At 59.0% G+C, this 27,990-nt stretch overlaps 1 protein-coding gene across 1 annotated transcript in view; it reads left to right on the top strand.

Annotated features, from left to right (window-relative positions):
- Positions 1-17,992, top strand: part of POLE (DNA polymerase epsilon, catalytic subunit) — a 34,647-nt gene extending 16,655 nt beyond the window's left edge. Inside the window, exons 21-45 of the mRNA XM_050923675.1 lie at positions 1,579-1,774; positions 2,935-3,149; positions 3,395-3,497; positions 3,689-3,769; positions 3,873-3,995; positions 4,126-4,344; positions 4,615-4,824; positions 5,743-5,886; positions 7,639-7,779; positions 8,234-8,387; positions 8,471-8,577; positions 8,794-8,970; positions 9,376-9,599; positions 9,758-9,978; positions 10,837-11,041; positions 11,424-11,597; positions 12,594-12,719; positions 13,556-13,676; positions 13,856-14,039; positions 14,490-14,621; positions 14,746-14,939; positions 15,308-15,508; positions 15,596-15,721; positions 17,118-17,207; positions 17,441-17,992. Coding sequence (XP_050779632.1) covers positions 1,579-1,774; positions 2,935-3,149; positions 3,395-3,497; positions 3,689-3,769; positions 3,873-3,995; positions 4,126-4,344; positions 4,615-4,824; positions 5,743-5,886; positions 7,639-7,779; positions 8,234-8,387; positions 8,471-8,577; positions 8,794-8,970; positions 9,376-9,599; positions 9,758-9,978; positions 10,837-11,041; positions 11,424-11,597; positions 12,594-12,719; positions 13,556-13,676; positions 13,856-14,039; positions 14,490-14,621; positions 14,746-14,939; positions 15,308-15,508; positions 15,596-15,721; positions 17,118-17,207; positions 17,441-17,551 — 3,979 coding nt within the window. The 3' untranslated portion in view covers positions 17,552-17,992. The remainder of the gene's footprint in view (positions 1-1,578; positions 1,775-2,934; positions 3,150-3,394; positions 3,498-3,688; positions 3,770-3,872; positions 3,996-4,125; positions 4,345-4,614; positions 4,825-5,742; positions 5,887-7,638; positions 7,780-8,233; positions 8,388-8,470; positions 8,578-8,793; positions 8,971-9,375; positions 9,600-9,757; positions 9,979-10,836; positions 11,042-11,423; positions 11,598-12,593; positions 12,720-13,555; positions 13,677-13,855; positions 14,040-14,489; positions 14,622-14,745; positions 14,940-15,307; positions 15,509-15,595; positions 15,722-17,117; positions 17,208-17,440) is intronic.
- Positions 17,993-27,990: the final 9,998 nt, after the last annotated feature.

Genomic DNA, 27,990 nt, shown 5'->3' with positions numbered 1-27,990 from the left:
GTGATCTCCACACTTGATTTATATCTGCAATTCACAAGTACAAAGTCTGTCATGTTCTTCGTTTGCCCCTCAGGTGATATCCATGTCCACTTCCCCTGCCACCTTCTTTGTAGAAATAGTGTGTTCGTTATCACCAGGCTGTTACTTAGGCTACTAAATTTCTGCCTTTCTCCTCTTCTGTTTTCTTCATCTACCTCTATCTGTTGCTCCAGTCCAGGAATTCCAGTCCGATCCTACTTTTCTTTAAAATCTCTTGAAACTCCTTGTATAGTTTTCTGTAGATCTTTATAAAGTTTGTCAATTTCTTCCTTTGCACTGCTGAGGGTGGTGGATATATTCGTACTGTTGTAACTGCTCCGATTTGATTCTGACTCTCCTCTTTGATGTACAAGGAGATAGCAAGCTACTGTAAGAACCTGGCTTGCCTTCAGCTTTAGCAGCAATGCAACTTTGTGCTCATGCCCGCCATCTTCTTTTCCCGCTGTGGGTGTCGCATTTACATCACGGTAAAATTCACCTCTGCCTTCCCATCTCATTTTCCTATTCAGGGAATCCAGTCGGGCCTGCCAATGCCTGTTAAACTGAAGGGCCATCTCCTTGCTCAACCCTACTCAGTTCCTGTTCACAAGTAACTTGCAGCCTTTTCCCGCTCCGTCCAGCTCAAGTACAGTCCATCACCATGGAAACCAGTGTGATGTCGAGCACCCTGGGCTCCTTGAGACCAAATAGCTGCAGGATAGGGGCAGGTGCAGTTGCTGATCTGGGTGGGCACCTTGGCCTATCACACATTGAACCAACTGCTGCCCAGAAGCCCTGCCAACATGTTTCATAGTCACATGGATGGTGGAGGGCCTTCCATAATTCTCTGCATTCACACTCCCCTGCATGCCCCGGTGTGGGACTGACCCTCCTTTGGCATCTTCAGAGTGATGTGGATACTCATGACCTCTGCTCCATGCGCCCAGCTTGCTTGGAGAGCATGGCCCTGGGAGGTTTCAAGCTGGTTTGTGTGCACCCATGTGCACTGGTGATTGGCTGGGGCAGGAGATGCAAACTGCAGAGAGAGCCAGGGCTGACAGTTGGAGGGATGTGTCCTTTTAACTAGTGATGCTACAGCATCTCTCCTCTCTGATTATGCCATCAGCTTCCTCTACCCCTTCACAAGCAGGCAGCTTCCTCATCCTCCCTTGGGAAACTCTCCAGAGCTCTGCCCTGCGTTCCTCACCCCCATCCTGCACCATCCACTTCTCCCTGCTCCCTAGGCATGGAGCAGTGCCCCGTTCAGTATCCACCCCCTGCCTGTTCTGTCCCACACAACTCCTGACAGCCCTTCCTTGCTTGCAGCGTTCTGGTGAGAAACGCTCCCAGCTGGCAGCTCTGTGGAGCAGGGCTCTGTTACCGCTCAGCACCTTGACTTTGAGCTGCGTGAATCTGGGTTTATTTTCAAGCACCCTAGTCCTTGGCCAGCCTGGCAATGCGGCTGGGAGTGTCTAGGAGCACAGCGAGGCCCATCTCCACTGGCAGGGAAAGGACATGCCGTGGAGTGCTGGGCGGTTTCTCACGAGCGCTGTCTCCCAGGTACGCGGTGTTCAATGAGGACGGATCCCTGGCTGAGCTGAAGGGGTTTGAAGTGAAGCGGCGTGGGGAGCTGCAGCTAGTTAAGATCTTCCAGTCGTCAGTGTTCGAGTCCTTCCTGAAGGGCACCACGCTGGAGGAGGTCTACGCCTCCGTGGCCAAGGTGGCCGACTACTGGCTGGATGTGCTTTACAGCAAGGTGAGTGCCCAGCCTCTTGCTTCTCTGTGCTGCAGTGTGGGCCCAGGAGTGGAGATGGGTGCAACCCCCTGGATGGGAGGACAAGGTATGCACTGGTGAATACCCTGCCGTCAGGAGCTAAGGGAGAGCAGCAAGGGGAGGACGGACGTTCTCTCCAGCGACCCGCTTGTCCCCTTGTTTCCCCAAGGGCCTTCCCAGCTCTATGGCTTTGGTTCTCTCTGCTGCCCCGACTTCAGAGGAGAACAGGACCTGTCGGCGGCCTGTGTTTGTGGCACTCTCTTGGCTGCTGTTGTCCGTGTTGGGCTAATATTTGCCCTTCTTCTCCAGCAGCTCCCATCCCAGGATGAGTATAGCCCCCTCCCCAGAGCTGGGTCACTAGGTCATTCCCATCCACCCCTCTTTGATAGCTAGGGAGTGACCATCTCAAAGACACGAAGCAAGGCAGAGCCAGGAGACTGGTTTCCCCTCTCCCCATCCTGTAGGGATGTCAGAGCCCTACGTTTGACATCAGGCTGTTGTCAGGGAAGTGGTGGTGTCAGACTGGGTGTCCTGATCTCTGCCTGTGGAGGAGGAGGAAGACCTGGTCGAACACACTTAGCCTTGGCCAACCCCATAAGAGACGTTTCCGAAGGATGGAATCAGGAGGTTAAGTAAACGTCTCTTTGCAGCAGCTCTGATTCTTCTGCGAGTTCTCCTGGCAAGGCAGTGCTGCTCAGCTCTCACTGGGTTCATTTTGTGGGGCCCTTGCAGGGCAGGATGTGTCCAGTGGGGCTCTGTGGAGTCTGGCCACCTTCCCTGGGTCAGAATCGGAGAGCGCTGACATGGACAAAGCCAAGAAATTGGGCAGAGTGGGTAACCCTAGGAAACAAAGGGGACACAGGGTCCCCAAAGGACACTTGGGAGCTTCCAGTGGCCACTCTCGTGCCTGATCAGGATGATAAACACCCCTGAATTGCCATAACATGACAGTGTAAACCAGGGCCGTCCCCAGACACAAACCCACCAGCGAGCCAAGCTGTAGTCAGTGTGTTCTCAGTATGCCTTAGATTGTAAGCTCTGTGTCAGAGCATGGCTCGTATAGCGCCCCCTATGGAGGACCGTATGTTCCTGCAGCACTAGCTAATAGCAACAGGGATCCCACAGACACACTCTCTCCCCAGGCTGCCAACATGCCAGACTCTGAGTTATTTGAGTTGATTTCCGAGAACCGCTCCATGTCCCGCAAGCTGGAGGATTATGGGGAGCAGAAATCCACCTCCATCAGCACGGCCAAGCGCCTGGCCGAGTTCCTGGGGGATCAGATGGTGAAGGATGCTGGGTTGAGCTGTCGATTCATCATCTCCAAGAAACCGGAAGGGTCCCCTGTTACCGAGAGGTAAATCTACTTTGAGAGGCACTGGGGCTCACCACAGAGGGCCTGTGGTGAGAAGTCTCTGCCAGCGGGGGCAGACCATAATGAAGGCATGGGGGTAAGATGGAGCCTGTACCTGCCTGCTGCAATGAGCCCTAATGGGATGCTCTGGGGAGGGGAACGAGCCATGATGGCCTCCCTGCATGCTCAGGGAGGGAGTTTTGTGCTGCCAGCGCCCAGTGGGTGATGAGTGCTCTCATGTGTCCCAGGGCCATCCCGCTGGCCATCTTCCAAGCCGAACTCACCGTGCGGAAGCACTACCTCCGGAAATGGCTGAAGAGCCCATCCCTGCAGGACTTCAACATCCGGACGGTAAGTGATCCGGAGACACCGGTACCGACTGCCCATCACTGGCACCCGACAAGGGGTGTGGCTAGTACACGGGCACAGAGGGGCTGTGCGAACCCAAACTCCCTGCAGCTGTGCCTCTCAGCAAGGCATAGCTAGGGAGCCTGCTGCTCTGCCTTCCCCAGTGCTAACTATCACCCTGTCCCTGCACCCAGATCCTGGACTGGGACTACTACATCGAGAGACTAGGCAGCACCATCCAGAAGATCATCACCATCCCTGCAGCACTGCAGCAGGTGAGAGAGCAGCTGGGCCTGGAGGGGCTGGGCCCTGGGCCTGGAAGGGCCAGGTCCCTGGCCTCTCCCGCTGTGGCTGGCGTGACAGGCCATGTGCTTGCAGGTGAAGAACCCTGTGCCCCGCGTCCGACACCCAGACTGGCTGCACAAGAAGCTCCTGGAGAAGAACGACGTGTACAAGCAGAAGAAAATCAACGAGCTGTTTACTAGTGAAGGCAAGAGACAGGTAATGGGGGTAGGGCTGAGACACAGCAGAGGGACTGGCCGATGCTGTTTGCCTAGGCCACGTGGGGCCCTGTCTGTTCCCACACCCTGGCCACCACGGCTGAGCCCCCCTGCCCTTGTTCCCACCCCAGGTCACTGCCAACCAGCCTCAGGAGGGCACCCCCTGCACACAGGTTGCCGACATGGAGGATTTTGGGGCTTCCAAGCCCGTGCAGCCGTCGGTTCCTATCGCCAGTAAGCGCAAGCGGGTCCTGGTGACAGGGGAGAGCCAGGAGATGTCTCAGAACCTGGAGCTGACCCAGTCCTGGCGGGAGATCCTGGGCCCGCCCCCGCCCACTGGCACCACCAAGGTAAAGATGCTCCGGTGGGAGGCAGGGCAATACCTGTGAGATGCTCACTGGTCTGGGGAGCAGAGGGGGCAGCGTTGAGGGGACGGGGAAGGGCAGGCTTAGCCCAGCTCCATACCCACGCCCCAGATCCTGTCCTGGCTGGGGAGTTGGAGGGGCTGGGTAGTAGCACATATCCATATCTCAGGGGATTGCCCTGACCGTGCTGGGTGTCTTTGCAGCTAATACCTCCATGATCCTCACCCCAGTCACCCCCCTTTGCTCTCCCCCCAGGAGGAGCGCCTGGCCTGGCTCCGGTACCACAAGAAGAAGTGGGAGCTGCAGGCGCGGCAGCGCCAGGCCCGCCAGAAGAAGCGGCGGCTGGAGGATGGTGAGGTGGTGCTGGGTGGGGGCGTGATCCGGGATGGGTCCTCCAAGGGGCTCAGCAGCTACCTGCGCAGGACAGCGCGCAGCATCTTGGACCTGCCCTGGCAGATCGTGCAGGTACCAGGCAGCAGGAGGTGGGCTGTTTCTGCTGAGTCCGTCACGGGTGCTCAGCCTCTGCTTGGAAATCCCTCCTGCAGACTCCCAAGCTGGTGAATCCCAGGTGGACCAGGCGGGACCTCCCAGCCCAAGGGCCAGGTGGCTCTTTATGGACACTAGCTCCCCTGGCAGAGAGGGGGCTTGACCCATTGTCCCTGGCCAGGATTTCTGGGTGGTTCAACCCGGCTCATCCCCTGTGGTGCTGCCATTGAGCCCAGCTGACTGAGGCGGGGAGGAAAAAGGTGTCTGGACCTTGGCCTGGACTGTGAGCTCCTCCTTGCGTTTGGGCACCCAGCCTCTTGCTGCTGCAGTGCCCGTCGTGGCCTTTGAAAGCCCCTGGCTGGCCTGGAACTGCAGCCTGAGCGTGTGACAGTGATCCGCACCTTGCCCTAGCACAGAATGCCTAGCCAGGGGCCGGCACTGGCAAGGATCTGCTGGCCCTCGTCACAGGCTCCGAGCAGACGGCCGTGGTGGCATGTGCACAGCTCCTTTCAGAAGCAGTGTCATGGACTGGAGGCTCCCTGGGAGCAGAGTTCAGTGGGGATCTCCCCCTGGCTCAGGGCCTGGATTTGAGCTGGGAGGGTTTGGCCTCCAGGCCCAGGAAGAGAGCACCTCTGGGGGGCAGTAACTGAGCACATGCAGGGGATCAGGGGGGTGAAGGCATGGTATGGCCAGAACGCCCCTGCCTCTCAAGTCCCAAGGTTGAGAAAACATCCAGTGTGGCTGGTGGCCCCAGAGGGAGCGGCGTTCTCTCGAGGCAGGTGCCCGGGGTTGAGGTCAGGTATCCTGAGCAGGGGGCCCTACAAGCCCCTGGGGGAAGAGTGAGTAACACTGCGCGCTGCCTCCCACCGGGCCTCTGAGCCGCCTTCCCGCCTGCAGGTTGCTGAGACCAGCCAGCCAGGCCTGTTCAGGCTGTGGGCCGTCATCGGGAGCGACCTGCACTGCATGAAGCTGAGCATCCCACGTGTCTTCTACATCAACCAGCGGGTGGCCAAGCCAGAGGAGGGAGCCACCTACCGGAAGGTGAGGGGAGCGATCTCGGCTCCGCTGGCTGCACATGGGCAACGAGTCAACTGCCCGGGGAGGGAAATCCTATCAGCTAGAGGCCAAGTTCAGACAGTGTGCTGTGCAGGGCCCTCTACCCAGCTCGGCCAGCGCCCCTCAGTCCTGACCCACAGCCCCTGCTGTCCCAGCCCTGTCCCCCAGCTCTGCCAGCCCCCCTCAGTCCTGACCCACAGCCCCTGCTGTCCCAGCCCCACCCCCCAGCTCTGCCAGCCCCCTTCAGTCCTGCCCCGCAGCCCCTGCTGTCCCAGCCCCACCCCCCAGCTCTGCCAGCCCCCCTCAGTCCTGCCCCGCAGCCCCTGCTGTCCCAGCCCCACCCCTCAGTCCTGCCCCGCAGCCCCCTGCTGTCCCAGCCTTTCATCCCCCCTACTGCACAGCCAGCCCCCTCAGTCCTGACCCACAGCCCCTGCTGTCCCAGCCCCACCCCCCAGCTCTGCCAGCCCCCCTCAGTCCTGACCCACAGCCCCTGCTGTCCCAGCCCTGCCCCTCAGTCCTGCTCCGTGGCCCCTGCTGTCCCAGCCCTGCCCCCGCCACTGCTCGGCCAGCGCCCCTCAGTCCTGACCCACAGCCCCTGCTGTCCCAGCCCTGTCCCCCAGCTCGGCCAGCGCCCCTCAGTCCTGACCCACAGCCCCCTGCTGTCCCAGCCCTGCCCCCTCACTGCTCTAGCAGGCTGTGGGTTGGGACTAAAAGGTGCTGGTAATATCCCAGCCCTGCCCCCCAGCTCTGCCAGCGCCCCTTAGTCCTGACCAACAGCCTCCTGCTGTCCCCACCCTGCCCCTGAGTCCTGACCCACAGCCCCTGCTGTCTCAGCCCTCCCCCCAACACACACCCGCTGTTCTGCCAGTGTCCCTCAATCTCTACTCACAGCCCCTTGCTGTCCCAGCCCTGCCCCCCAGCTCTGCCTGCCCCTCAGTCTCTACTCACAGCCCCCTGCTGTCTCAGCCTTGCCCCTGCGCCCCCCACTGCTCGGCCAGCACCCCCTCAGTCAATACTCATAGCTCCCTGCTGTCCCAGCCCTGTGCCCCCCAGCTCAACCAGTACCCCTCAGTCCTGACCCACAGTCCCTGCTGTCCCAGCCCTGCCCCGTCCCTCCCCACTGCTCAGCCAGCACCCCTCAGTCCTAACCCGCAGCTCCCTGCTGTCCCAGCCCTGCTCCTCCAGCTCTACCAGTGCCCCTCAGTCCTGCCCCACAGTCCCTGCTGTCCCAGCCCTGCCCCTGTCCCTCCCCACTGCTCAGCCAGCACCCCTCAGTCCCTGCCCACATCCCCTGCCATTCCAGCCCTGCCCCCCAGCTCTGCCAGCACCCCTCAGTCGTGACCCACAGCCCCTGCTATCCCAGCCCTGCCCTACCCAGCTCTGCCAGTGCTCCTCAATCCCAACCCGCAGCCCCCTGCTCTGCCAGTCTTGTCCCACCTCCTACTGTCAGCACCCCTCAGTCCAGATCCACAGTCCCCTGCTATCCCAGCACTGGCCTACTGGGCAGAGGCAGGCAGTTATGGTGATTTTGAGATGTGCACAGTGGATGAATCCCCTGGACTCCTTTCCACATGGGAATGGGCTAGCGCTGGGAGGTGGGTGGCCTATTCAGCTAGGGCCTGAGCCAGTTCTGGGAGTAGCTGTAGTTCTGTAGCTCTCCTGGGGGCGTTTGGGGCTCCCCCAGCCCATGGGAGGAGTGCAGACTAGCGGACGGTTGTGTGTGCATCTTCCTGGCAGGTGAACAGAGTCCTGCCCCGCTCGAATCTCCTCTACAACCTGTACGAGTATTCCGTCCCCGAGGACATGTATCAAGAGCACATCAACGAGATCAACGCCGGCCTGTCTGCCCCGGACATAGAGGGAGTGTACGAGACTCAGGTGACTGTGCCTGGTACCCACCGGGGTTCTGCCCCAGAGGCAGACCTGGCTCCTAAACTGCTGGCCAAACCTGGCCACAGCTTGGGGATGGGAACACAGGCTCCCGTGGCCCACTCGGGTGTTACCCCAGCCTGCCTGAGGCCTGGGAGCCCCCTGCCTGCAGCATCAGGTGTCCTGTCGCCGGCTCAACAGGGCTGTCCCTCCAGGGAAATGCAGCAGCATGTGCCACCCCTCTTCCCTGGGAGCTATGAGGTGAGGGTAGGGGAAGGAGGTCACCAAGTGAGATCACACAGGGAAATGGGGCAGGGCAACAGAACTGCCTGAGCGAGCCATGGTCCCTCCACTGGCGACTACCCTCTGGCCCGCCCCCACCCACGTGAATAGCTGCTGGCCCAGTGTCAGTGCCTGTGATGGAGGCTTCCTAGGGAGGCTGACGAGCTCTGCCCCTCCCCAGGTGCCATTACTGCTGCGCGCTTTGATCCACCTGGGCTGCGTGTGCATGGTCAGCAGGCAGCTAGTCAGGCACCTCACTGGCCGCGAGGCTGAAACCTTTGCCCTGGAGCACCTGGAGATGCGCTCGCTGGCCCAGTTCAGCTACCTAGAGCCAGGTAAGGCCCGAGGCTGGGTGTGTTGGCAGGAGGGCTGCGGGGCCCAGCCCCACAGCTCTTACCTGTCTGCTCTGCGTTCCTAGGGAGCATCCGGCACATCTATCTCTATCACAACTCCCAGGGCAGCAAGGCGCTCTTTGGCCTCTTCGTCCCATCGCAGCGCAAGGCCTCTGTCTTCGTGCTGGACACGGTAAGGGGGGGGCTGCAGGGTGTCTTTAGAGGGGTTGGGATGTTCTGTGCTTCTTTGGATTGTGGTTTCCCAGTGGGCTCCAGCAGGAGCGCGGCAGCGTTGTTCTCCAAACCCCTCTCAGCACAGAGCAATGCAGCGTCTGGAGCTGCTGGCCCCTGTATGTGAGGACTGGGGGCCTTGCTCTCCCCCCCGACCCACTCTCTCTTTTTGGCACAGGTGCGCAGTAACCAGATGCCAAACCTCACCAACCTGTACTCATCAGAGCGCAGCGCCATGCTGGAGAAGGTGGGCGGAGAGCTGCTCCCTCCGGACAAGCACACCTTCGAAGTGCGAGCCGAGACCGACCTCAAGACAGTTTCCAGAGCCATCCAGCGCCTGCTGCTGGGCTACAAGGTAGGAGCCACCGCAGGCACCGGGGCTCGGCTAGACACGCAGACGCGGCAGCAGACCATTGGCGGGCGGCCCAGCACTTTATACCCACTACCAGGCCCTGGTTGGCCAGCCATCACCCTAGGCTGGTGCGGTCTCTCCCAGTGCAGGACAAGCCTTGCAGCTAGGCCTCCCAACTCGTTCCTTGGGGCCACGTCCCCACAGCCTCTGCTTCCAGCCGTGGTGACCAACATGGTGGAGAGGTGGCAGAGGGGGATCCGCCAGCTCTGCAGGGGGCTCTGACCCACTGCAGGGGCGGATGTGATCAGCCATGGGCACTCGCTGGCCAGGCTGCAGTTTCTCTACCTAGGCAGAGGCCTCTGCACTCCCCGCCCCAGCCAGCCCCAACTCCCCTCCCGCTCCATGCAGGACGAGCGCAGGGGCCCTACGCTGATCGCTGTGCAGTCCAACTGGGACGTGAAGCGGCTGGTGAGCGTGATTCCTGTCTTCGAAGAGTTCCCCTTGGTTCCCATGCGGGTGACAGATGACATCAGCTATGCCGTCCTGGACTGGCAGCGCCATGCTGCCCGTCGCATGATCCGCCACTACCTCAACCTGGACACCTGCCTGTCACAGGCCTTCGAGATGAGCAGGTGAGCCGCTGCTGCTGCCCCCTGTCTGGGGACAGGTGCCTGGCACAGTGGGAGGCCTGTGGTTGGCTCTGTCCTGTGCCCCCTAGTTGGGGCAGACCAGTGTCAATCGCTTTCTCTGTACCTGGGCTGAGCCCTGCCCCTCGCCTTCCCCACCCCAGGTACTATCATATCCCCATCGGGAACCTCCCCGACGACATCTCCACCTTCGGCTCCGACCTCTTCTTCTCGCGCCACCTGCGTCGCCACAACCATCTGCTGTGGCTCTCCCCCACGGCCCGCCCGGACCTCGGGGGCAAGGAGGCGGACGACAACCGGCTGGTCATGGAGTTCGACGACAGAGCCTCGGTGGAGATCAACAACCCAGGCTGCTATTCCACCGGTGAGGAGGAGGCTGCATGGTGCTGGACTGTTGCTTGGGGAGTGAGAAGCGGGGTGGGGAGCCAGCCTGCTGCCCCCAGGGGTAGGGTGTTTGGGGGACTGCTCAGCACCCTGCCACCGGCCCACCTTGGGCTGCCATGCTCTTTGCTAAGCCAGTGTCAAGGTGGTTGATACTGAGGCTGGTTTATGGTGAAAAGTGACATGGGCATAGCTACCTTGTGAACCCACCCCCTCCGCCTGATGCAGCCATGCTGACAGAGCCCACGGTGTAGACACAGGATAACTGAGAAACCCCACCTAGAAGTGTAGGCTGCATCTGTACTATGAGCTGTGCTGGTCTCTGGAGACCGGAAACCCCCAGGGAATGCCGGGGGCTGCAGGCACCCCCATGGTCACCCCAGCTGTCCTCAGAAAGTCAGCCCATTATCGTGAAACCTTCAGAACCAGGCAAAATGAGCCGGAGGCTGAATAACACTGAACAGGCTTCCTGGGCCAGTGTCCCTGTGACTGAGACGCTGAGCCTCTTTAAACGCCAGCAAACGCGAAATCCTGGCTGCGGCTAGCGACTGATCGGCCAGCTAGTGGTTGTGCAGACCCAGGCGGCTGTCCTGCTTCATCTGAAATGGTTCAGGGCCCTCCATCTCCACAGCAGCCGCTGCTCCAGATAGCCGGTCCCTACCACCCGCCCCAAGCATCGTTCTGTACAGAGCCACAGGGTACCTGCACTCTGCAGCGGTTGCACTATAAATAGCTCCACGCGGGGTTCACTTGTGTTGAACCACTGACTTCAGTGGGGCCAGGAGTTTGCCGTGCTGGGGCCAGGGAACTTCCCTCCTGCTGACAGGCTGCTTGTATACAGTGTGCCTGGAGCTGGACATCCAGAGCCTGGCTGTGAACACCATCCTGCAGTCCCATCACATCAACGACATGGAGGGAGCCTCCAGCATGAGCATCAGCTTCGACGTGATCCAGCAGGCATCTCTCGAGGACATGGTGACAGGGAACCAGGCCGCCAGCATCCCAGCCAGCTACGACGAGACCGCCCTCTGCTCCAACACATTCAGGTGTGGCCACGTGGCCAGCGTACGGGCCAGGCTCTGCCAGGCGCTCTGTGAGAGGACACCTGGCAGGGGCTGGGGGGTGTTTGCCTGCCCAGCAGGTGTCTTGGAGCAGCTGTTCGAAGGGCATGGCTGTGCGTAGCCAGGAGCATGACTCTGGGCTCTGGGGACCTGGACCTTCCCCCGTCCCCTGGGCCTGTAGGTGTCGGCAGGAGGGGACCTGGAGGTTTGGCCTACGCAGGGACACCAGAGTGCTGCCTTTGTAGCTGTGAGTGGGGGGTGGGCGCTGCTGGGTTCCTCCAGGAGCATTTGGAGGGGTCAGGCTCCAGCTGAGGCCCGTGGACTTGGCCCAGAGTTGGGCAAGGCCTGATCTCTGCTCTCCTGGCAGGATCCTGAAGAGCATGGTGGTGGGCTGGGTGAAGGAGATCACGCAGTACCACAACGTCTATGCTGACAACCAGGTGATCCACTTCTACCGCTGGCTCCGCTCGCCCGCCTCGCTGCTGCACGACCCGGCGCTGCACCGCACCCTGCACAACATGATGAAGAAGCTCTTCCTGCAGTGAGTGAGGGGGGGCGGCTGGCAGGGTCCCCTGAGGAGCTAGCTGCAGGTGCGTAGGGCAGGCCCCAAAGTGGACCTGGTCACCCCATTCGCTGCTGTACTCCTCTGGCTCTAGAGAGAGGGCTGGAAGCACAGCCAGCCTCTGCTGTGCTGTGGGACTGCATCACAGGTTGAGCACCGCTAGGTGGCACCATTAATGTGCTCAACAAGTGGGGCCTGGTGGGGGGCCATAGTGCAGCCGGGGGGATGAGGCGTGCTGGGACCTGCGGGCGGGGGTGCCGCGCCAGAGCCGGGGAGATGAGGTGTGCTGAGACCTGCGGGTGGGGGGCATCAAAGCTGGGAGGGATTAGATGTGCTGAGACCTGCAGGAGGGGGAGCCAAGGAGATGAGGCATGCTGAGACCTGGGGGCAGGGGGCCGTGCCAGAGTTGGGGGGGATGAGGTGTGCTGAGACCTGGGGGGGGGGGAGTGGGCGCCAGAGCCAGGGGATGAGACATGCTGAGATCTGCGGGTGTGGGGGCCACACCAGAGCCAGGGGGGTGGGGCATGATGAGATCTGCAGGTAGGGGGAGCCGTGCTTGGTCCCAGCGGCTCCCAAACATCACTGGTTCATGTAGCACCTTGAACAACGGCTGTGAGGTGATGGGCTGGAAGATCTGGGAACCCTGCACTCGCCTGCGCCCAGAACAGGTGATCCAGGCTGAGAGGTTAAGGGCCTGCTTCCATTAAACACAGGAGGGGTCATGGCAGCGCCTTTGCGTGGCTGTCGGGGCACTGCCATGCTCACCAAAGGGTAGTGCAGGCAGCCCAGCCAGCCAGGCCTCCTGTGCCTAGCACCCTGTCAAGGGGAGCTCCCTTCAGAGACGCGATGCCCGGCGGGGTCTGCTCCTGAGGCTGTACCTGTGGAGGGGGCTGGGGTGGCAGCGTATGGGCCAGAGCTCTCTGGGGGGCAGCACCAGCCTCACGTGCTCCTCTCCCCTTCGCACCCTTCCCCCAGGTTGGTGGCCGAGTTCAAGCGACTCGGCTCTTCCGTGGTTTATGCCAACTTCAACCGCATCATCCTATGCACCAAGAAACGGCGCATCGAGGACGCCATTGCCTACGTGGAGTACATCACGAACAGGTGTGACTGGGCAGCTGGCCGAGTTCCCCTGGCCCTGCAGTGCAGGGCTGAGCCCCACAGCCGGGGCGTGCGGAGAGGCTGCAGCCAACGGCTCTAGCCCGGACGAGGGCAGGACTGTGCCTCTGTGGCTCAGAGCAGGAGTCCGTGGTTCATGGAGTTTAAACCCAGGCACGCCCCCTAGATCCTCTGTGCAGTGGTGGTGTAGCCGTGTTGGGCCCCGGACGCTGGGCAGACCAGCTGGGGGAGGTAGCAATGTCTCTCTCCCCAGCAGAAGCTGGGCCTATCGAAGATGTTCCCTTGCCAACTGCATCTGCCAGTCTGACTCCTGCATACCCCAGGCCAGTGAATTTCCCCTAGTGCCAGCTACGCACCCTGCCCGGCTGACTCTCAGCATGCTGGAGCTGGCTGTGTCTGAGCCATTAGAGTGCAGGGGCTCCCCATGGGCCTTTGGGTCTGGGGGGTGCTCGGGGTAGGGGGCAGCCTGATGAGCACAGTGTGTTGTCATCCCAGAGCCCCTGGATCAAACGTGCCTCTTTGTCCCCAGCCCTGGAGCCTCTTTGGGGCAGGCCCGGCACCCATGATGCCCCTGGTCAGAGCAGAGCCATGCTCCAGTCGTCTTATGCCAGGCCCACTCCCTGAAGAGGGTCTGATCTGAGGGGGCTCTACTGGCTGGCTGGGCAAGGGAGTGGCGCCCCCACGTGGGACACACCTCCCACGCTGCCCTCCTCTCTCAGGCCCCAAGGGGACTTTCCGTCGAGGTGCGGAGTAGAAGGCAGACCCTGGGCGGGCTGCAGTCTCCATGTGTCTCTGGTTCATCATCATCTCTTCCCTTCCAGCATCCACTCGAAGGAGATCTTCCACTCCCTGACCATTTCCTTCTCCCGCTGCTGGGAGTTCCTGCTCTGGATGGACCCGGCTAACTACGGGGGCATCAAGGGGAGAGTGCCCTCTGGGGAGGTAAGCGCCCAAGGCAGGCTGAGGCACACTGTGGAGAGGGGAGCAGGGGCTGTGCCAGGTGTGGGGGCAGGGGGTTGGGTTGTCTCTGCTGGGCATCAGGCACTGTTACCCCCCGAGGGAGGTGAAATGGGGCTAGGAATCAGGCGTGTAACTGTCCAGCACTTGGCCCTTTGGTTTAGACGGGCACCAGCAAAAGGCAAGCGGGTGCTGAGGAGGGCAGTGAGGATGAAGAGGAGGAGGCTGAGGAGGAGGAAGAGCCGGGAGAGGCCAGTGTGGAGGATTTGCTGGAGAACAACTGGAACATTGTGCAGTACCTGCCCCAGGCAGCCTCCTGCCAGAACTACTTCCTCATGATCGTGTCGGGTAAGTGCACCCCCTGCAGGGCTCATGGGGGGGCCCTCTCCCCCGCCCCCCCAGCCCTTACTACTGCCCCCCACAGGAGCCAGATCCAGGCTCTTCCCTGCTGCCCCCTGAGACACTTGGTGCTGCCCCCTGGTGCTCAGTGGGGGCTCCCATCTCTGCCCATTCTGTTATGGATGCTGTCCATTAGGGTGACTGTGTTGTGATAGCATCTGGGAGCCCCCGACCGGACACCACTGTGCTGTGCGCTGCACAGACACAGGCCCTGGAAGGCGCCCGCGGGTGGGCATTCCAGCTGAGGGGGCTCCCGAGGAATGGGGGTGGTGCAGGCCTGCCAAGGCGTCCCCTCCTGTCCGCCCATCAGGTGGCTCTGTGCCGGGGGCCAATCCGAGGTAACATGGGGTGCCATGCTGAGATCATAGTTGGAGCCTTGCCTCTGTCCCCTCTTCCCAGCCTACATCGTCGCCGTGTACCACAGCATGAAGGAGGAGATGCGGCGCAGCGCCCCCGGGAGCACGCCTGTCAGGAGGAAGCCCAGCAGCCAGGCCTCCCAAGAGGTTGTGGGCGAGGTGGGCACTATGCCTGGTGAGTTAAATTCTTCTTTTTGCCCTGGGGGTTGCAGCCTGCCGGACGCTGGTGTCTGGGTGAGGCGAGCTGGCCCCGTCACGCTGCAGTCTGGCTCAGGGCGCCCTTTCCCCTCTCCCTCCAGGTGTGATCACCTTCTCGCAGGACTACGTCTCCAATGAGCTCACCCAGAGCTTCTTCACCATCACCCAGAAGATCCAGAAGAAGGTGACTGGCTCCCGCCATGCCACTCTGCCCTCGGACATGTTCCCAGCGCTGCCCGGCTCCTACCTACCGCTCAACAACCCGGCGCTGGAGTTCATTAAATACGTCTGCAAGGTTAGCTGTGCGCCTGCTGCATGGCAGAGCCCTGGGCCTGCTGAGTCAGCAGTGCTCTCTCCTTCCTCCTGTGCCCAGGACTCTGCCCCAGCCAGAGGAGGCACAGCTGCCCTCCTGGGTTCCAGCCAGGCTGGGGAATCCCCGGGCGGTCTTCCTCTAATCTGCAGTCTGCCCATGCCACTCACCTCCTGCAGAGAGCGGGAGGCCCTGGCACAGGGCTCCAGCCCGCTAGTTTCCCCAGGAAGGATTTACCCCTCCCCTGCTGCCCCAGTCAGCTGCCATCGCTGCCCCAGGGACTCTGCAGGCCACATAGGGGCACAGAGCCCCACCTTGCAGTCAGTGGCCCATGCGGCTCTCCCCTCTGGCAGGTGCTGTCTCTGGATGCCAACATAACCAATCAGGTGAACAAGCTGAAGCGGGACCTGCTGCGCCTGGTGGACGTGGGTGAGTTCTCGGAGGAGGCCCAGTTCCGGGACCCCTGCCGTTCCTACGTGCTCTCAGAGGTGATCTGCCGCAACTGCAACTTCTGCAGGGACCTGGACCTCTGCAAAGACCCAAGCCCCTGCCAGGTACCAGGCTGCCACGGAAGCTTGCTGGGCTCCCACACTGAACTCTAGCAAGTGTCCCACTCCAGCTCACCCTGTCTCTGCCCTTAGGATGCCACTGTGCCCCCAAGCTGGGTGTGTTCCAACTGCCAGGCAGAGTATGAGCGCAGCTCCATCGAAGCGGCCCTGGTGGAAGCCCTGCAGAAGAAGCTGATGGCCTTCATGCTGCAGGACCTGGTGAGAGGCGGAGGGAGGGACTGTCTCAGTGGGGCCCTTGCTGCTGCTAATGTCCAGCTGCTGGGCACGGGGCTGCTCTCCGCACAGCGGCGGGGGAATGGGGCGTCCACTTCAGGCACATGAATCATAGAATATCAGGGTTGGAAGGGACCTCAGGAGGTATCTAGTCCAACCCCCTGCTCAAAGCAGGACCAATCCCCAACTAAATCATCCCAGCCAGGGCTTTGTCAAGCCTGACCTTAAAAACCTCTAAGGAAGGAGATTCCACCACCTTCCTAGGTAACCCATTCCAGTGCTTCACCACCCTCCTGGTGAAATAGTGTTTCCTAATATCCAACCTAGACCTCCCCCACTGCAACTTGAGACCATTACTCCTTGTTCTGTCATCTGGTACCACTGAGAACAGTCTAGATCCATCCTCTTTGGAACCCCCTTTCAGGTAGTTGAATCCCCCTCATTCTTCTCTTCTGCAGACTAAACAATCCGAGTTCCCTCAGCCTCTTCTCATAAGTCACGTGCTCCAGCCCCCTAATCATTTTTGTTGCCCTCCACTGGACTCTTTCCAATTTCTCCACATCCTTCTTGTAGTGTGGGGCCCAAAACTGGACACAGTACTCCAGATGAGGCCTCACCAGTGTCAAATAGAGGGGAATGATCACGTTCCTCAATCTGCTGGCAATGCCTCTACTTATACAGCCCAAAATGCCGTTAGCCTTCTTGGCAACAAGGGCACACTGTTGACTCATATCCAGCTTCTCGTCCACTGTAACCCCCAGGTCCTTTTCTGCAGAACTGCTGCCTAGCCACTTGGTCCCTAGCCTGTAGCGGTGCATGGGATTCTTCTGTCCTAAGTGCAGGACTCTGCACTTGTCCTTGTTGAATCTCATCAGGTTTCTTTTGGCCCAACCCTCTAATTTGTCTGGGTCCCTCTGTATCCTATCCCTACCCTCCAGCGTATCTACCACTCCTCCAAGTTTAGTGTCATCTGCAAACTTGCTGAGGATGCAGTCCATGCCGTTCTCCAGATCATTAGTGAAGATATTGAACAAAACCGGCCCCAGGACCGACCCCTGGGGCACTCCACTAGAAACTGGCTGCCAATTAGACATGGAGCCATTGGTCACTATCCGTTGAGCCTGATGATCTAGCCAGCTCTCTATCCACCTTATGAGACTGAGCCCAGTGCTCTCTGGCTGGGCATGATTGCAGTATGCTTAGCAGCCACTGTTGGGGGTAGGGGCTGGCTTCAGCCTCAGGGACACACAGCCCCCCTTTGCAGGGCCCTGCTGGCGACTGGGGCCAGACAAAGCGAGGCTGTCCCCTGGGCCTGGCACTGTGGGCTGGGGCCCAATCCCACGGCTAGCCCCTCACCTCAGCAAAGCTCCTCTGCTCCCAGGTGTGTGTGAAGTGCAAAGGCGTGAAGGAGACACACATGCCCATCTACTGCACCTGTGCTGGAGACTTCACCCTGCTGATCCAGACCAAGGTACGTGCTGTCCCCGTCAGACCCACTGTGCTCCATGGGAAATGGTGGCCAGGAGTCGAGCAAACCCAGCCCCCTCCTGGCCCAGCCTCTCCTCCCTGTTCCCGCTAGCTCCTCACGTCCTGCCCTGTGCCTGGTGCTGGCACATGCACTCCCCACCCACACTGCAGTGCCATGCCTCCCCCTGTGGGCTGCAGCCCGGCCACCTCTCCCAACTGCTCCCTTTGTTCCTGCAGGCCTTCGTGGAGCAGATCAACGTCTTCCGCAGCATTGCCCGGCACTACAGCATGGCCCACCTGCTCGAGACCATCGAGTGGCTGCTGCAGCTGAACCCACAGCTCCGGTGATGACAGACCAGCCCCCTTCCCCGCTGCCATGGGCCCCAGGAGCAGGGGGGTATCTGAGCCCTGCGCTGCAGCAGCTTTTACCACAGGCTGTTGGCACCCCCGGCCTGCCCCTTGGCTTTCCTGCAGCCAGCTCCGAGGCCTGTAGTGTGACTGAGGTCAAGGTGCCAGCTCAGCTGTGCCCAGCGCTGGAGGCTTTGGAGGGACTGAAGCTCTCCATGGTGCAGGGCAGCCTGAGGGCTGGGCAGCGCCATGCTGTCCTGGCACTGACTGACTGAAAGCTCTCGCTGGCTGCCCTTGTAAGGAGCAGCGGGAGTGAAGCCAGGGGCAGCCCTGCCTCTCAGCGGGGCTCCTTTCTGCACCTGCAGTCCTGGGTGCAGGTGGGTGGCCCTGGTGGTTTTTATGAGGTTTTTTGATACGTTTGTGAATAAAGAGTTGCTCTGAGGAGTGCCAAGCTGTTGAGGACGGGTAGGGGGCAGCATGTGCACGTACCTCTGCGGGAGGGAGGGAGCACCTGGGAAATGAGTGCCCTCCCCTCCCACAGCCCAGGGCTCCCCCCCCACTCAGCCTGGTGGTGCAGTGAGGAATAGGGGCCAGCAGTGGAGGAAGAGGGCTCCCCATGGACTGGACTGGGCTACTGCCCTGGCACGGACTGAGGAGAGGCAGCTGCCGCATGGGGCACTGGGGCCACTTGGCTTGATTTCACACGTGGCCGGTAGTGTCAGAGGAGAGCCCAGCTCTGCTACTCGGCACTTACTGGGCCTTCGGGTGTCCTCTTGGGTGCCAGACCCTGGCCTCCCCATGGGGGTGAGGGGCTGAGTGACTAGTCTGCCCCACCCCTGCAGGATGGGCAGGGTGTTGAGTGCAGAGGGGGGCAGGTGAGCAGGTCTCTGTGCTCTGATTGACCAAGGGGGTTGGGGGCAGGGCATTGTTCACACCCAAAGGCTGAACCCCCGGTCCCATCTCGAGTACCAAGGTGTACGGTTGTGACTTAATCAGAGGGATTAATATTAGGGAGGGAGAGGAATTATTTAAGCTTACTACCACCGTGGACACAAGAACAAATGGGTATAAACTGGACACTAGGAAGTTTAGTCTTGAAATTAGGTGAAGGTTTCTAACCATTAGAGGAGTGAAGTTCTGAAACAGCCTTCCAGGGGGAGCAGTGGTGGCAAAAGACATATCTGGCTTCAAGACTAAGCTTGATAAGTTTATGGAGGGGATGGTATGATGAGAGAGCCTAATTTTGGCAATTAATTTGGCAACTGATCTTTGATTATCAGCAGGTAAGTATGCCCAGTGGTCTGTGATGGGATGGGATCTGAGTTACTAAAGCGAATTCTTTCCTGGGTGCTGGCTGGTGAGTCTTGCCCACATGCTCAGGGTTTAGTTGATCACCATATTTGGGGTCAGGAAGGAATTTTCCTCCAGGGCAGATTGGCAGAGGCCCTGGAGGTGTTTCACCTTCCTCTGCACCGTGAGGCATGGGTCACTTGCTGGTGGATTCTCTGCAGCTTGAGATCCTCAAACCACAGTTTGAAGACTTCAAAAACTCAGTCATAGGTTAGGGGTTTGTTACAGGAGTGGATGGGTGAGATTCTGTGGCCTGCATTGTGCAGGAGGTCAGACTAGATGATCATAATGGTCCCTTCTGACCTTAAAGTCAATGAGTATGAGTGATTCACATCTTCCTGCTCTGCCAGGGCACCTGCTATCCCAGCTGTGCCCATTCCCATGCCAGCAGGCCACCCTCCCCAGGGCACTAGCTCCTTCCACAGCCTCACCTGGCCTACAGCTCCCTCGCTTTCCCTGGGCAGGGTGGCACCGCGGTGCTCTCCTGGCAGGCTGGGGCCCTGCACACCGGGGTGCCTGATGGTGGCCCATAAAATACGCTGCTCCCAGCAGAGTCCCTGGGCCAGGGAGCCATGGGCTCATTTCGCTGTAAACTGCAGCTGCACAGCAGCTTAGGGAACCTGCCCCACCGGGACCTGCCATAGCTGGGGGTGGGGCGCCCTTCCCCTGTCCTCAACTCAGCCTGGGACTTGCCGTGGCTTGGGGGAGGGGGGCACCTATCCAGCAGCCCCAGCCTCGGCACTGCCCCCGAGGGGAGAGGCACCTCTCCCCCCAAGCCCAGGTGCTGCTGCTGCTCGAAGAGAACTGGGGGGAGTCCTCTCTCCCTGTCGTAGCCCTGGGGCAGCCTGCACCCTAAACCCCTCATCCCTGCCTCACCCCACAGCCTGCACCCTAACCCTCTGCCCCAGTGTGCCCCCTCCCACACTCCAAACCCCTCGGCCCCACCCCTGCCACATGAATTTTGTGTTGTACACCAATATACAGGTGATGTGTCACACAACACCTCGGTACTGGTGCACATAACAAAATTCCTTCTGCACATGTGTGGGAAAACAGAGGGGACACTGGCCATGGGAGGTCAGCTCCTGCCTCCTGGATCCTGTCCCCCGTGGCCGGGGGCTCGGGCACATCATTTTGTCCAGCCTGGGCTGCTGGAGGATTCGCTCTCTTTGCTCCAGCCCGAGTGCCCCCTGGCAAAGTTCCCCTAGTGGAAGCTGCAGCACATGGCACTGACTGCAGGTCTGGGCCGTTCTGTTCTTCACACAGGCTGCCCCCTGCCCGGGCCCGAGGCTTGTGCTCATGTGGCAGCCTCTGCCCATCTTCATGGGCGCCCCAGCCTGTGCTCAAGGGACAGGGCCCTGCCTCCGTTTCCCCATCTATAAAGTGAGGCTAATGCTGCTGACCTTGGTGAAGTGCTCCAAGCTCTGCTGCTGAAAAGCTCTGGGTCTGAGCTTGGGTGTGTGAGGGGGAGGGGGGCAGTGAAGGTGCTGGGCTCACAGTGTAAGCATCAGCCGTTAACCCCACATGCATGGGGGGAGGGGGCTCTGCCTAGGCAGGAAGGGTGCTTGGCTCTAGCCTGCTCCATCTTCAGCCTTTGCTGAGCCTGGCACTGCCAGGGCTGATTACTGCCCAGTATTAGCATGTGGGGGGCTGATGGGGTGTCCTGTCTCACTGGAACCTGGTCTGAGAAGCCACTTGGCTCCTGGAGGGGTAGGTGCTGGGCAGTGTCAGGCATGGTGCCATCCGGCTGGCTGGAGTGGGGCTGTTGACTCAGGGCAGAGGGGTAGGGGAGGTTAGATGTTAAAAACACTCCTGGAAGTGGAGACTCGCTCCCCCAGCCCATGTACTGCTCCCCCTCTGCAGCTGCATGCAGAATCCTTTGAGGGGGCAGAGCCAGCCAAGGGTGCTGGGCAGGTGGGGGGACTGCCCTGCATTTCCAGCTGGCAGCCCTCAGGAGGAGCTGCTGACCTGCTTTGCAGCCTCCTTTGGTGCAGGAGTCTAGGCTGGGAATGGTCTGGTCTGGTCTGTAGGCTCCTAGCAATGGGGTCTCTGGGCACCTCCCATCCATGCATGTGACTAACATCTCTGTTCCTCTCCCTTTTAGCCGCTGGACTGTATGCCACCCCTACCCCCTTTGGGACCCACTTTAGCTCGCTTGGGCCAGTCTCACCCCACCCCAGCCCCACCTTGTGTTATGAAAACAGCCTGCAGGGACCCTCCCATTCCTGCTCCCTAATTCTTTACCTGCTCGCTTCTGCGCTGGGTCGGCAAAGCCAAGCCCCCCGTCCTGCTAAGCAAACCCCTACAGCAAACCCACGCCCAGGGGATGGGATGGGAGCAGGCGGGAGCTGCCATTGCTAGAGCTGCTCAACAATTGCCTATCGTTTGTGGGAAATTTGGAAGCAATTCTGGAGTCTCAGATGAAGTCCCCCAGCGTCTCTGATATTTTAATGGCCAGGGTTCAAATGGGCTTTTTGTCAAAAGCCAAAAGTGTGGCCTGAAAACTGAGCCTTGCTGGTTTTTTCATTAAAGAAAATAAACACTCAGAACTGCTGCCCCCGCCCATTGCTCATTTGGGGCAGGAAGCTGCTTTGAGTTAAACCTTTGCCAAGTCAGTTTCATCCCAGCTGGCGCTGCCCCCTCCTGTCCCCAGGCTCTGCACCCCATCTCCCCAATCTCCGCTGAGTGCAGGAGCAGAGGGTAGCCAGGGGGCTCTGAGCAGATCCCAGACCGCCCTAATGATGGGCCTGTCGCTGCAAACCCACATGTGATCCCACCACTGCCAGCATCTGTGGGATGAGGCTGTGACCAGAAGGGAGAGGCAGGGAGCACCTCTTGCAAGGACCAGATGCCCATTAACCAGTGTGGTTGCCGCTCCTTGCCTCCCTTGGCAGGAATCAGGGAACTGGAGCTGGCTGGACAGTGCAGGGAAACCCGACCCTAATGGGCCTGCTGCACCATGGAATCGAGTTAGCAGGAGGCGCTGCGCCCCCCCCCACCCTTTCTGGGAAGCAGAGATTCCGGCAGGTGCATGCCCCCTGGGGCTGGGGTTAGTGAGTTCACACTACCAGCTCCTCCTCTTGGGCAAAACCCACCCTGCCAACTGGGCTTGGCTCTGCGCTGCCCCCGAGGGCTGAGATACTGGGGGGGGGGGAGCGCTCTGGGCAGCTCCCTCGAGCCGCCAGAGGAGACCAGTGCAATCAGCAGGGACAGGGATGGAAAGAGCCTGGTTGATGTTGCCCTGTTACTGACCCCCAGCTTTGAGGCCTAGTCACTTCCCTCTGGCCAGCGCTGAAGGGTCTCAGGGACCCCTGCTGTGTTGAGGGAGGTTCCATGCCCGTGGCCTCCTGGTGCAGGAAGATTGCCCCTTGCTCTGAGGGGAGCCAGAGGTCAGTGCGGGGCTGCTTGCTCACCAGCCCCAGGTGGTTCTGGGGCAGCAGGGGTGCTAGGGAGACAGTGTGGGCGATGCTGCCTCCAGCTAGTGCTCCGAGTGGGATCAGGGCCTTGGAGAGACTCACCCTAGCACTGTGTCTAGTGCAGCCTGAGGCCTGGTTGGGAGCTGCTTGGCCCAGCTGACGGTAAGCACAGGGAGAGCAGGCAGTGATGCTAGCAGCTCCTGGGCACAGGCCATGTGTTACTGCAGCACCGGCCTTCTGCTCCCAGGGGTGGCCAGACACCAGCTGCAGGAAGGGGAGGCGCAGCCCCCAGCCTGAGGTTAGTGGGAGCCATGCTGCGGGCGCCAGGCCTGTGGGAGCTGTAGAGATTCCTGCAGGGCTGCAGCCAGGGGTGCCAGCTCCATGTTGGGATCCTAACCCGATTGCCAACCCCCAGGACAGCCCTTGAGTCTCCAGGAATTAAATACAAATCTCCAAGAGGCTGCAGAGAGCCCCCTGGGAGATAAATCCTAGGGTAGTCTGAGAATGGTGAATCCCGTTTATACATGGCCCCACAGTATGCCAACATTTTTATGGCTGACTTAGAACAATGCCTCCTCAGCTCTCGTCCCCTAATGCCCCTCCTCTACTTGCGCCACACTGATGACATCATCATCTGGACCCACGGAAAGGAGGCCCTTGAGGAATTCCACCTGGATTTCAACCATTTCCATCCCACTATCAACCTCAGCCTGGACCAGTCCACACAAGAGATCCACTTCCTGGACACCAGTACTAATAAGCAATGGTCACATAAACAGCATCCTATACTAGAAACCTACTGACCACTATACTTACCTACATGCCTCCAGCTTCATCCAGACCACATCACACGATCCATGGTCTACAGCCAAACCCTAAGATACAACCACATTTGCTGCGATCCCTCAGACAAACACCTAGAGGATCTCTATCAAGTGTTCTTAAATACCCACCTGGCGAAGTGAGGAAACAGACTGACAGAGAGAGATGGGTACCCAGAAATCACCTACTATAGGACAGGCCCAGCAAGGAAAATAACAGAACACCACTGGCCATCACATACAGCCCCCTCAGCGCATTATCAATGATCTACAACCTATCCTGGAAAACGATCCTTCACTCTCACAGGCCTTGGGAGGCAGACCAGTTCTCGCTTACAGACAGCCCCCAAACCTGAAGCAAATACCAGCAACTACACACCACACCACAGAAACCCTAATCCAGGAACCCCAGTCCCTATAACAAACCCCATTGCCTTCTCTGTCCCCATATCTACTCTAGCGGTACCATCAGAGGACCCAGCCACACCATCAGGGACTCATTCACCTGCACATCTACTAATGTACATGTACATTGGCCAAACTGGACAGTCCATACGTAAAAGAATAAATGGACACAAATCGGACATCAGGAATGGTAACGTACACAAGCCAGCAGAACACTTCAATCTCCCTGAACATTCAATTTTAGGATATAGATATTGAGGCCTGTCTGCAAAGACCTATACTTTAAGAATTTAGGTGTATTCTTATCACTTAGCTAGTTATAGAGATATAAAAGAAAGAATAAAAAATCACTGTCTGTGTAAGGGCCTTCTCTTACTGTGACAATCTGAGGCCCTGTTTAGTCACACTGAAATAAGGCAATCGGGGGCTGTTCGGAAGGTGATCCGATTTATCATCTCCAGAGAAAGGGAAGAGCCTAGAACATGTAAAAGGAAATTTAGTTTGATAGTTTTCTGTCTGGTAAAAACTCACTTATCAATAGACACAGCTGGAAAACCCTTATGTCTGTGTAGATGCAGTTGTGAAATCCTCACTTCTGTATTGTTTTGTATGTTTATTTGCATGGTGTCTGTCTGGTTCTGTGATTGTTTCTGTCTGATGTATAATTAATTTTGTTGGGTGTAAACCAATTAAGGTGGTGGGATATAATTGGTTAAATAACCATGTTACAGTCTGTTAGGATTGGTTGGTTGAATTTCAGTAAATGGTTGGTTAGGGTATAGCTAAGCAGAATTCAAGTTTTACTACATAGTCTGCAGTCAATCAGAAAGTAAGTGGGGGGAGGGAATGGGAACAGGGACTGGGGATGGGGGAATTGGGATCATGTTTTGCTAAAGGGGAAAATGGGAACAGAAACAGGGACACAGGCAAGGCTCTGTGGTGTCAGAGCTGGGAAGGGGACACTGAGGAAGGAAACTGGAATCGTGCCTGCTGGAAGTTCACCCCAATAAACATCGAATTGTTTGCGCCTTTGGACTTCAGGTATTGTTGCTCTGTTCATGCGAGAAGGACCAGGGAAGTGAGAGGGTGAAGGAATAAGCCCCCTAACATTCAATAAAAGTAGCCTCCTTCAACAAAAAAAAATTAAAAAAACAGACTTCAAAGAGAAACAGCAGAACTAAAATTCATTTGCAATTTAACACCATTAATTTGGGCTTGAATAGGGACTGGAAGTGTCTGGCTCACTACAAAAGCAGCTTTGCCTCTCCTGGAATTGACACCTCCTCATCTATTATTGGGAGTGGATCACATCCACCTTGATTGAATTGGCCCTGTCAACACTGGTTCTCCACTTGTGAGGCAACTCCCTTCTCTTCATGTGTCAGTATAATAATGCCTGCAGCTGTAACTTTCACTCCATGCAGCTGAAGAAGTGGGTTTTTTACCCACAAAAGCTTATGCCCAAATAAATGTGTGAGTCTTTAAGGTGCCACCGAACTCCTTCCATTTATACAGTAGGCCAGCCGGGGTGTAAAATGCCAGGGGGGAAGTGCGTTTGCCTGCCCAGCAGTTGCACCGTGCATGCATTTCTTCACCTTGTGTGGTTGCGGCTTTGTCCTGCCATAAAGTCTGTGCATGTAACAGCTATGCATGCACGCGGGCACAATCACGGTGTTTGTGTCTGCGTTACCCTGCAATGGCCTCTCACTTTCAAGAACCGGGACCAGCCGTGGATGCTGGTGAGGGCTCGTCAGAACAGAACAGCTCTGAAAGGCCCATCGAAAAGACAAAGTCCTGGTGCTGTTACAATAAAGACCCGGACTATAAAATCTGGCTTTACAAAGTTGATGAACTTACAGCCAAATGCATTGTGTGGTGTTAAGTATTTTCCGGTCATAAGGCTAATCAGTGAGGTTTTGCTGTCTCTCTCATTTTCGAAGGTGATGCTATTTTATTCTCTGTATTTTCAAACAATGGCATAATTAGCGCCCGGGCCCACACGCATGCACACGTTTAAACGTGCATTAACAAGCAAAGGAACCTAAACCCCATCTCGCTATTTAAAAATAAGATTCACATTGCAACTGGCAATTTTGCAGCATTGTTTATTTATGCAATATGCTTAAAATGTGACATTGTGACTCATCCGACGCTTGCTTCCACCGAAGGCAGTGACGGCTCTGGAGTGAGTGAGGTTCAGAGCACAGTAGGTCAGGCATCAATGCCATTACATCATGTGATGAAACCTCCCAGAATAGATCCCCCAGCTTCTGCTCCTGGCCCCCTCCCCTAGCCCCTGGCCTGGTGCAGCGTCTCTGACCTGACCCTGGGCGCTCTTTGGAGCAAAGCCCTGGTCTCCTTGCCCTCCTCTTCCCAGGGGCATGTGAGCTGGCCCTGGATGCCCTTAACAGCAGAAAGACCTCTCCCCTCCCCTCCCCCTCCACTCCACTTTCCGTCCCCAGCTCCAGCTGGTCCCGGGACGCTCCTCCATGGCCCATGGGGCTTGGCAGCCCTGAGTGTTGCCCTGGGGTGGGCAGGGGCTCAGGAATGGTCCGACCCCTAACCCTTGCCCAGTCCTGCAGGGGACTGGGGGGGACCAGCCCTGCTAGTGAAGTCAAGCTGCCCTGGCCCACGTGTTCTCCTAGAGGTCACAGCAGGAAGCTGCTAATGCGCTGGGATTTGCCGCAGAAACAGAAGAGCCAGAAAATGAGATTATGCTCAGAACCCCCCCTGCTTGCTCTGACTCAGTTACCTCCAAGCCTCTTTCTAATTGCTTTAGCGCACTCCCCGGGCACTTAGCGGCACCAGCTGCCCATGCTGAGTGGGGGGGAGGGCACAGGGATGTATCCAGCATGTGATGCCATCACACGGGGAGACGTGCCAGGGGGCCCAGGTTCAGGGCTGTCTAGTGAGTCGGGCATCAGCTGGGGCAGCTGCAGTCGCTCTGATGGCTCTCCCCGCACTGTCGAGCTGGGGGCAGCATCTTTCTGCACCTCCTGTCCCAGGCTGGCAGGCAGGGTCCTAAGTGCCGCTGGGCCCCGTGCAGCAGGAGGAGGAACCTGAGAGCAGCACACTGCATCACAGCATGGGCTCGGGTCGCAGGTGGCTACCGTCCCCATCACGTTGGCCAGCCCTGCTCAGAGCAACGGCCGTGCACCAGGCTGGTCGTGCCCCTGCGGCCTCTCCACAGCGCCCAGCAGCTGAGCTGAGCTGGGGGAACAATGGGGGCAAGGCCAAGGAAACTGGCTTAGTGCCTAGCGGGGCCGCGCCGCAGCCACACTTCGCAGCGCGGTAGCGTAGCTGGGCCCTGTCACGCAGCGTGGGAGAGTGAGGGCCCTGCCCCCCTCTTCCTGCGATTAACCGGGACTCTCAGCCAGCCAGTAACACAGAAGGTTTATTAGACGACAGGAACACAGTCCCAAGCAGAGCTTGTAGGTACAGCCAGGACCCCTCAATCAAGTCCTTCTGGGGGCTTCAGGGAGCTTAAACCCCAGCCTGGGATTCCCTGCCTTGCACCCCCATCCCAAGACTGAAAACAAAACCTCCTCCAGCGGCTCTCTTCTCCCTCCCCCAGCTCCTCTGCCCGGGAGGGCAGAAGGTGTCACTTCTCCCACCCCCGATCCTGGCTCAGGTTACAGCTCTGGTGGCTTCCCCCAACCCCAGTGTAACTCCCCTGCAACATTCCCAGGTCAGATCCGCCCTGCTTCCTGCTCCATCACAGGCCCACAAACAGCTCCCATGTAGCAGCCACACTGAGCAGAGAGCTCCCGGCACCCGGCTCGCCTGCCCCATGGCTGCTTTGAGAGCTCCATGAAAGATGCAGCGGGAGTACGGGGGGGAGGGGAGGGTTACAGCATCTAGCCCAGTGGGACCCTGATCTCGCTGGGGATGCCCAGAAACATCCTGTATGGCCCCACTGGTGTAGGGTGTGGGGCTGGGCACCAGCCCCTGGAAAGAAGCTGGGGAGCTAGTGCAATGAGATCCAGGATCTGCGCCCCCGACTCCCATGCCCAGGCATCACCATGCTAGCAACCCACCCAGCTGCCTGGGGTCCGGTCATGTGGGCTCTGCCCTCCCTCATCTCTCCGGGTACGGGCCACATGGGGGCTGCGCCGTCCTGCCTGGCACCTCTCTCTGGAGGAGCTCAGGATTCTGGCAGCTACATGCTTGCCAATTATGGCACGGGGCATGGGGGTCGTGGGGGTGCTCCCAGCCCCCTGCCCCAAGCAGCTCACGGCAGGGGGCTGGGGAGGTATGTGTAAGGGAGTGCGGGGGCCCTGCCTTTGCTCCGCCCTGGCCAGATTCCCCTTCCCCAAGGCCCCGCCCCTGAGAACGCTGCAGCCCTGCTCCTCCCCCTCCCGGAGTGACCTGAGCACTGGCAAACAGCTGTTTGATGGCAGGGGAAGCACTGGGGGGCAGAGGGAGGGGGGAGGAGTCAGCACACTGC

This window comes from Gopherus flavomarginatus, chromosome 15 (assembly GCF_025201925.1).
Source record: "Gopherus flavomarginatus isolate rGopFla2 chromosome 15, rGopFla2.mat.asm, whole genome shotgun sequence".
Classification (NCBI taxonomy): domain Eukaryota; kingdom Metazoa; phylum Chordata; order Testudines; family Testudinidae; genus Gopherus; species Gopherus flavomarginatus.
This window is presented reverse-complemented; position numbering and strand designations above follow the sequence as displayed.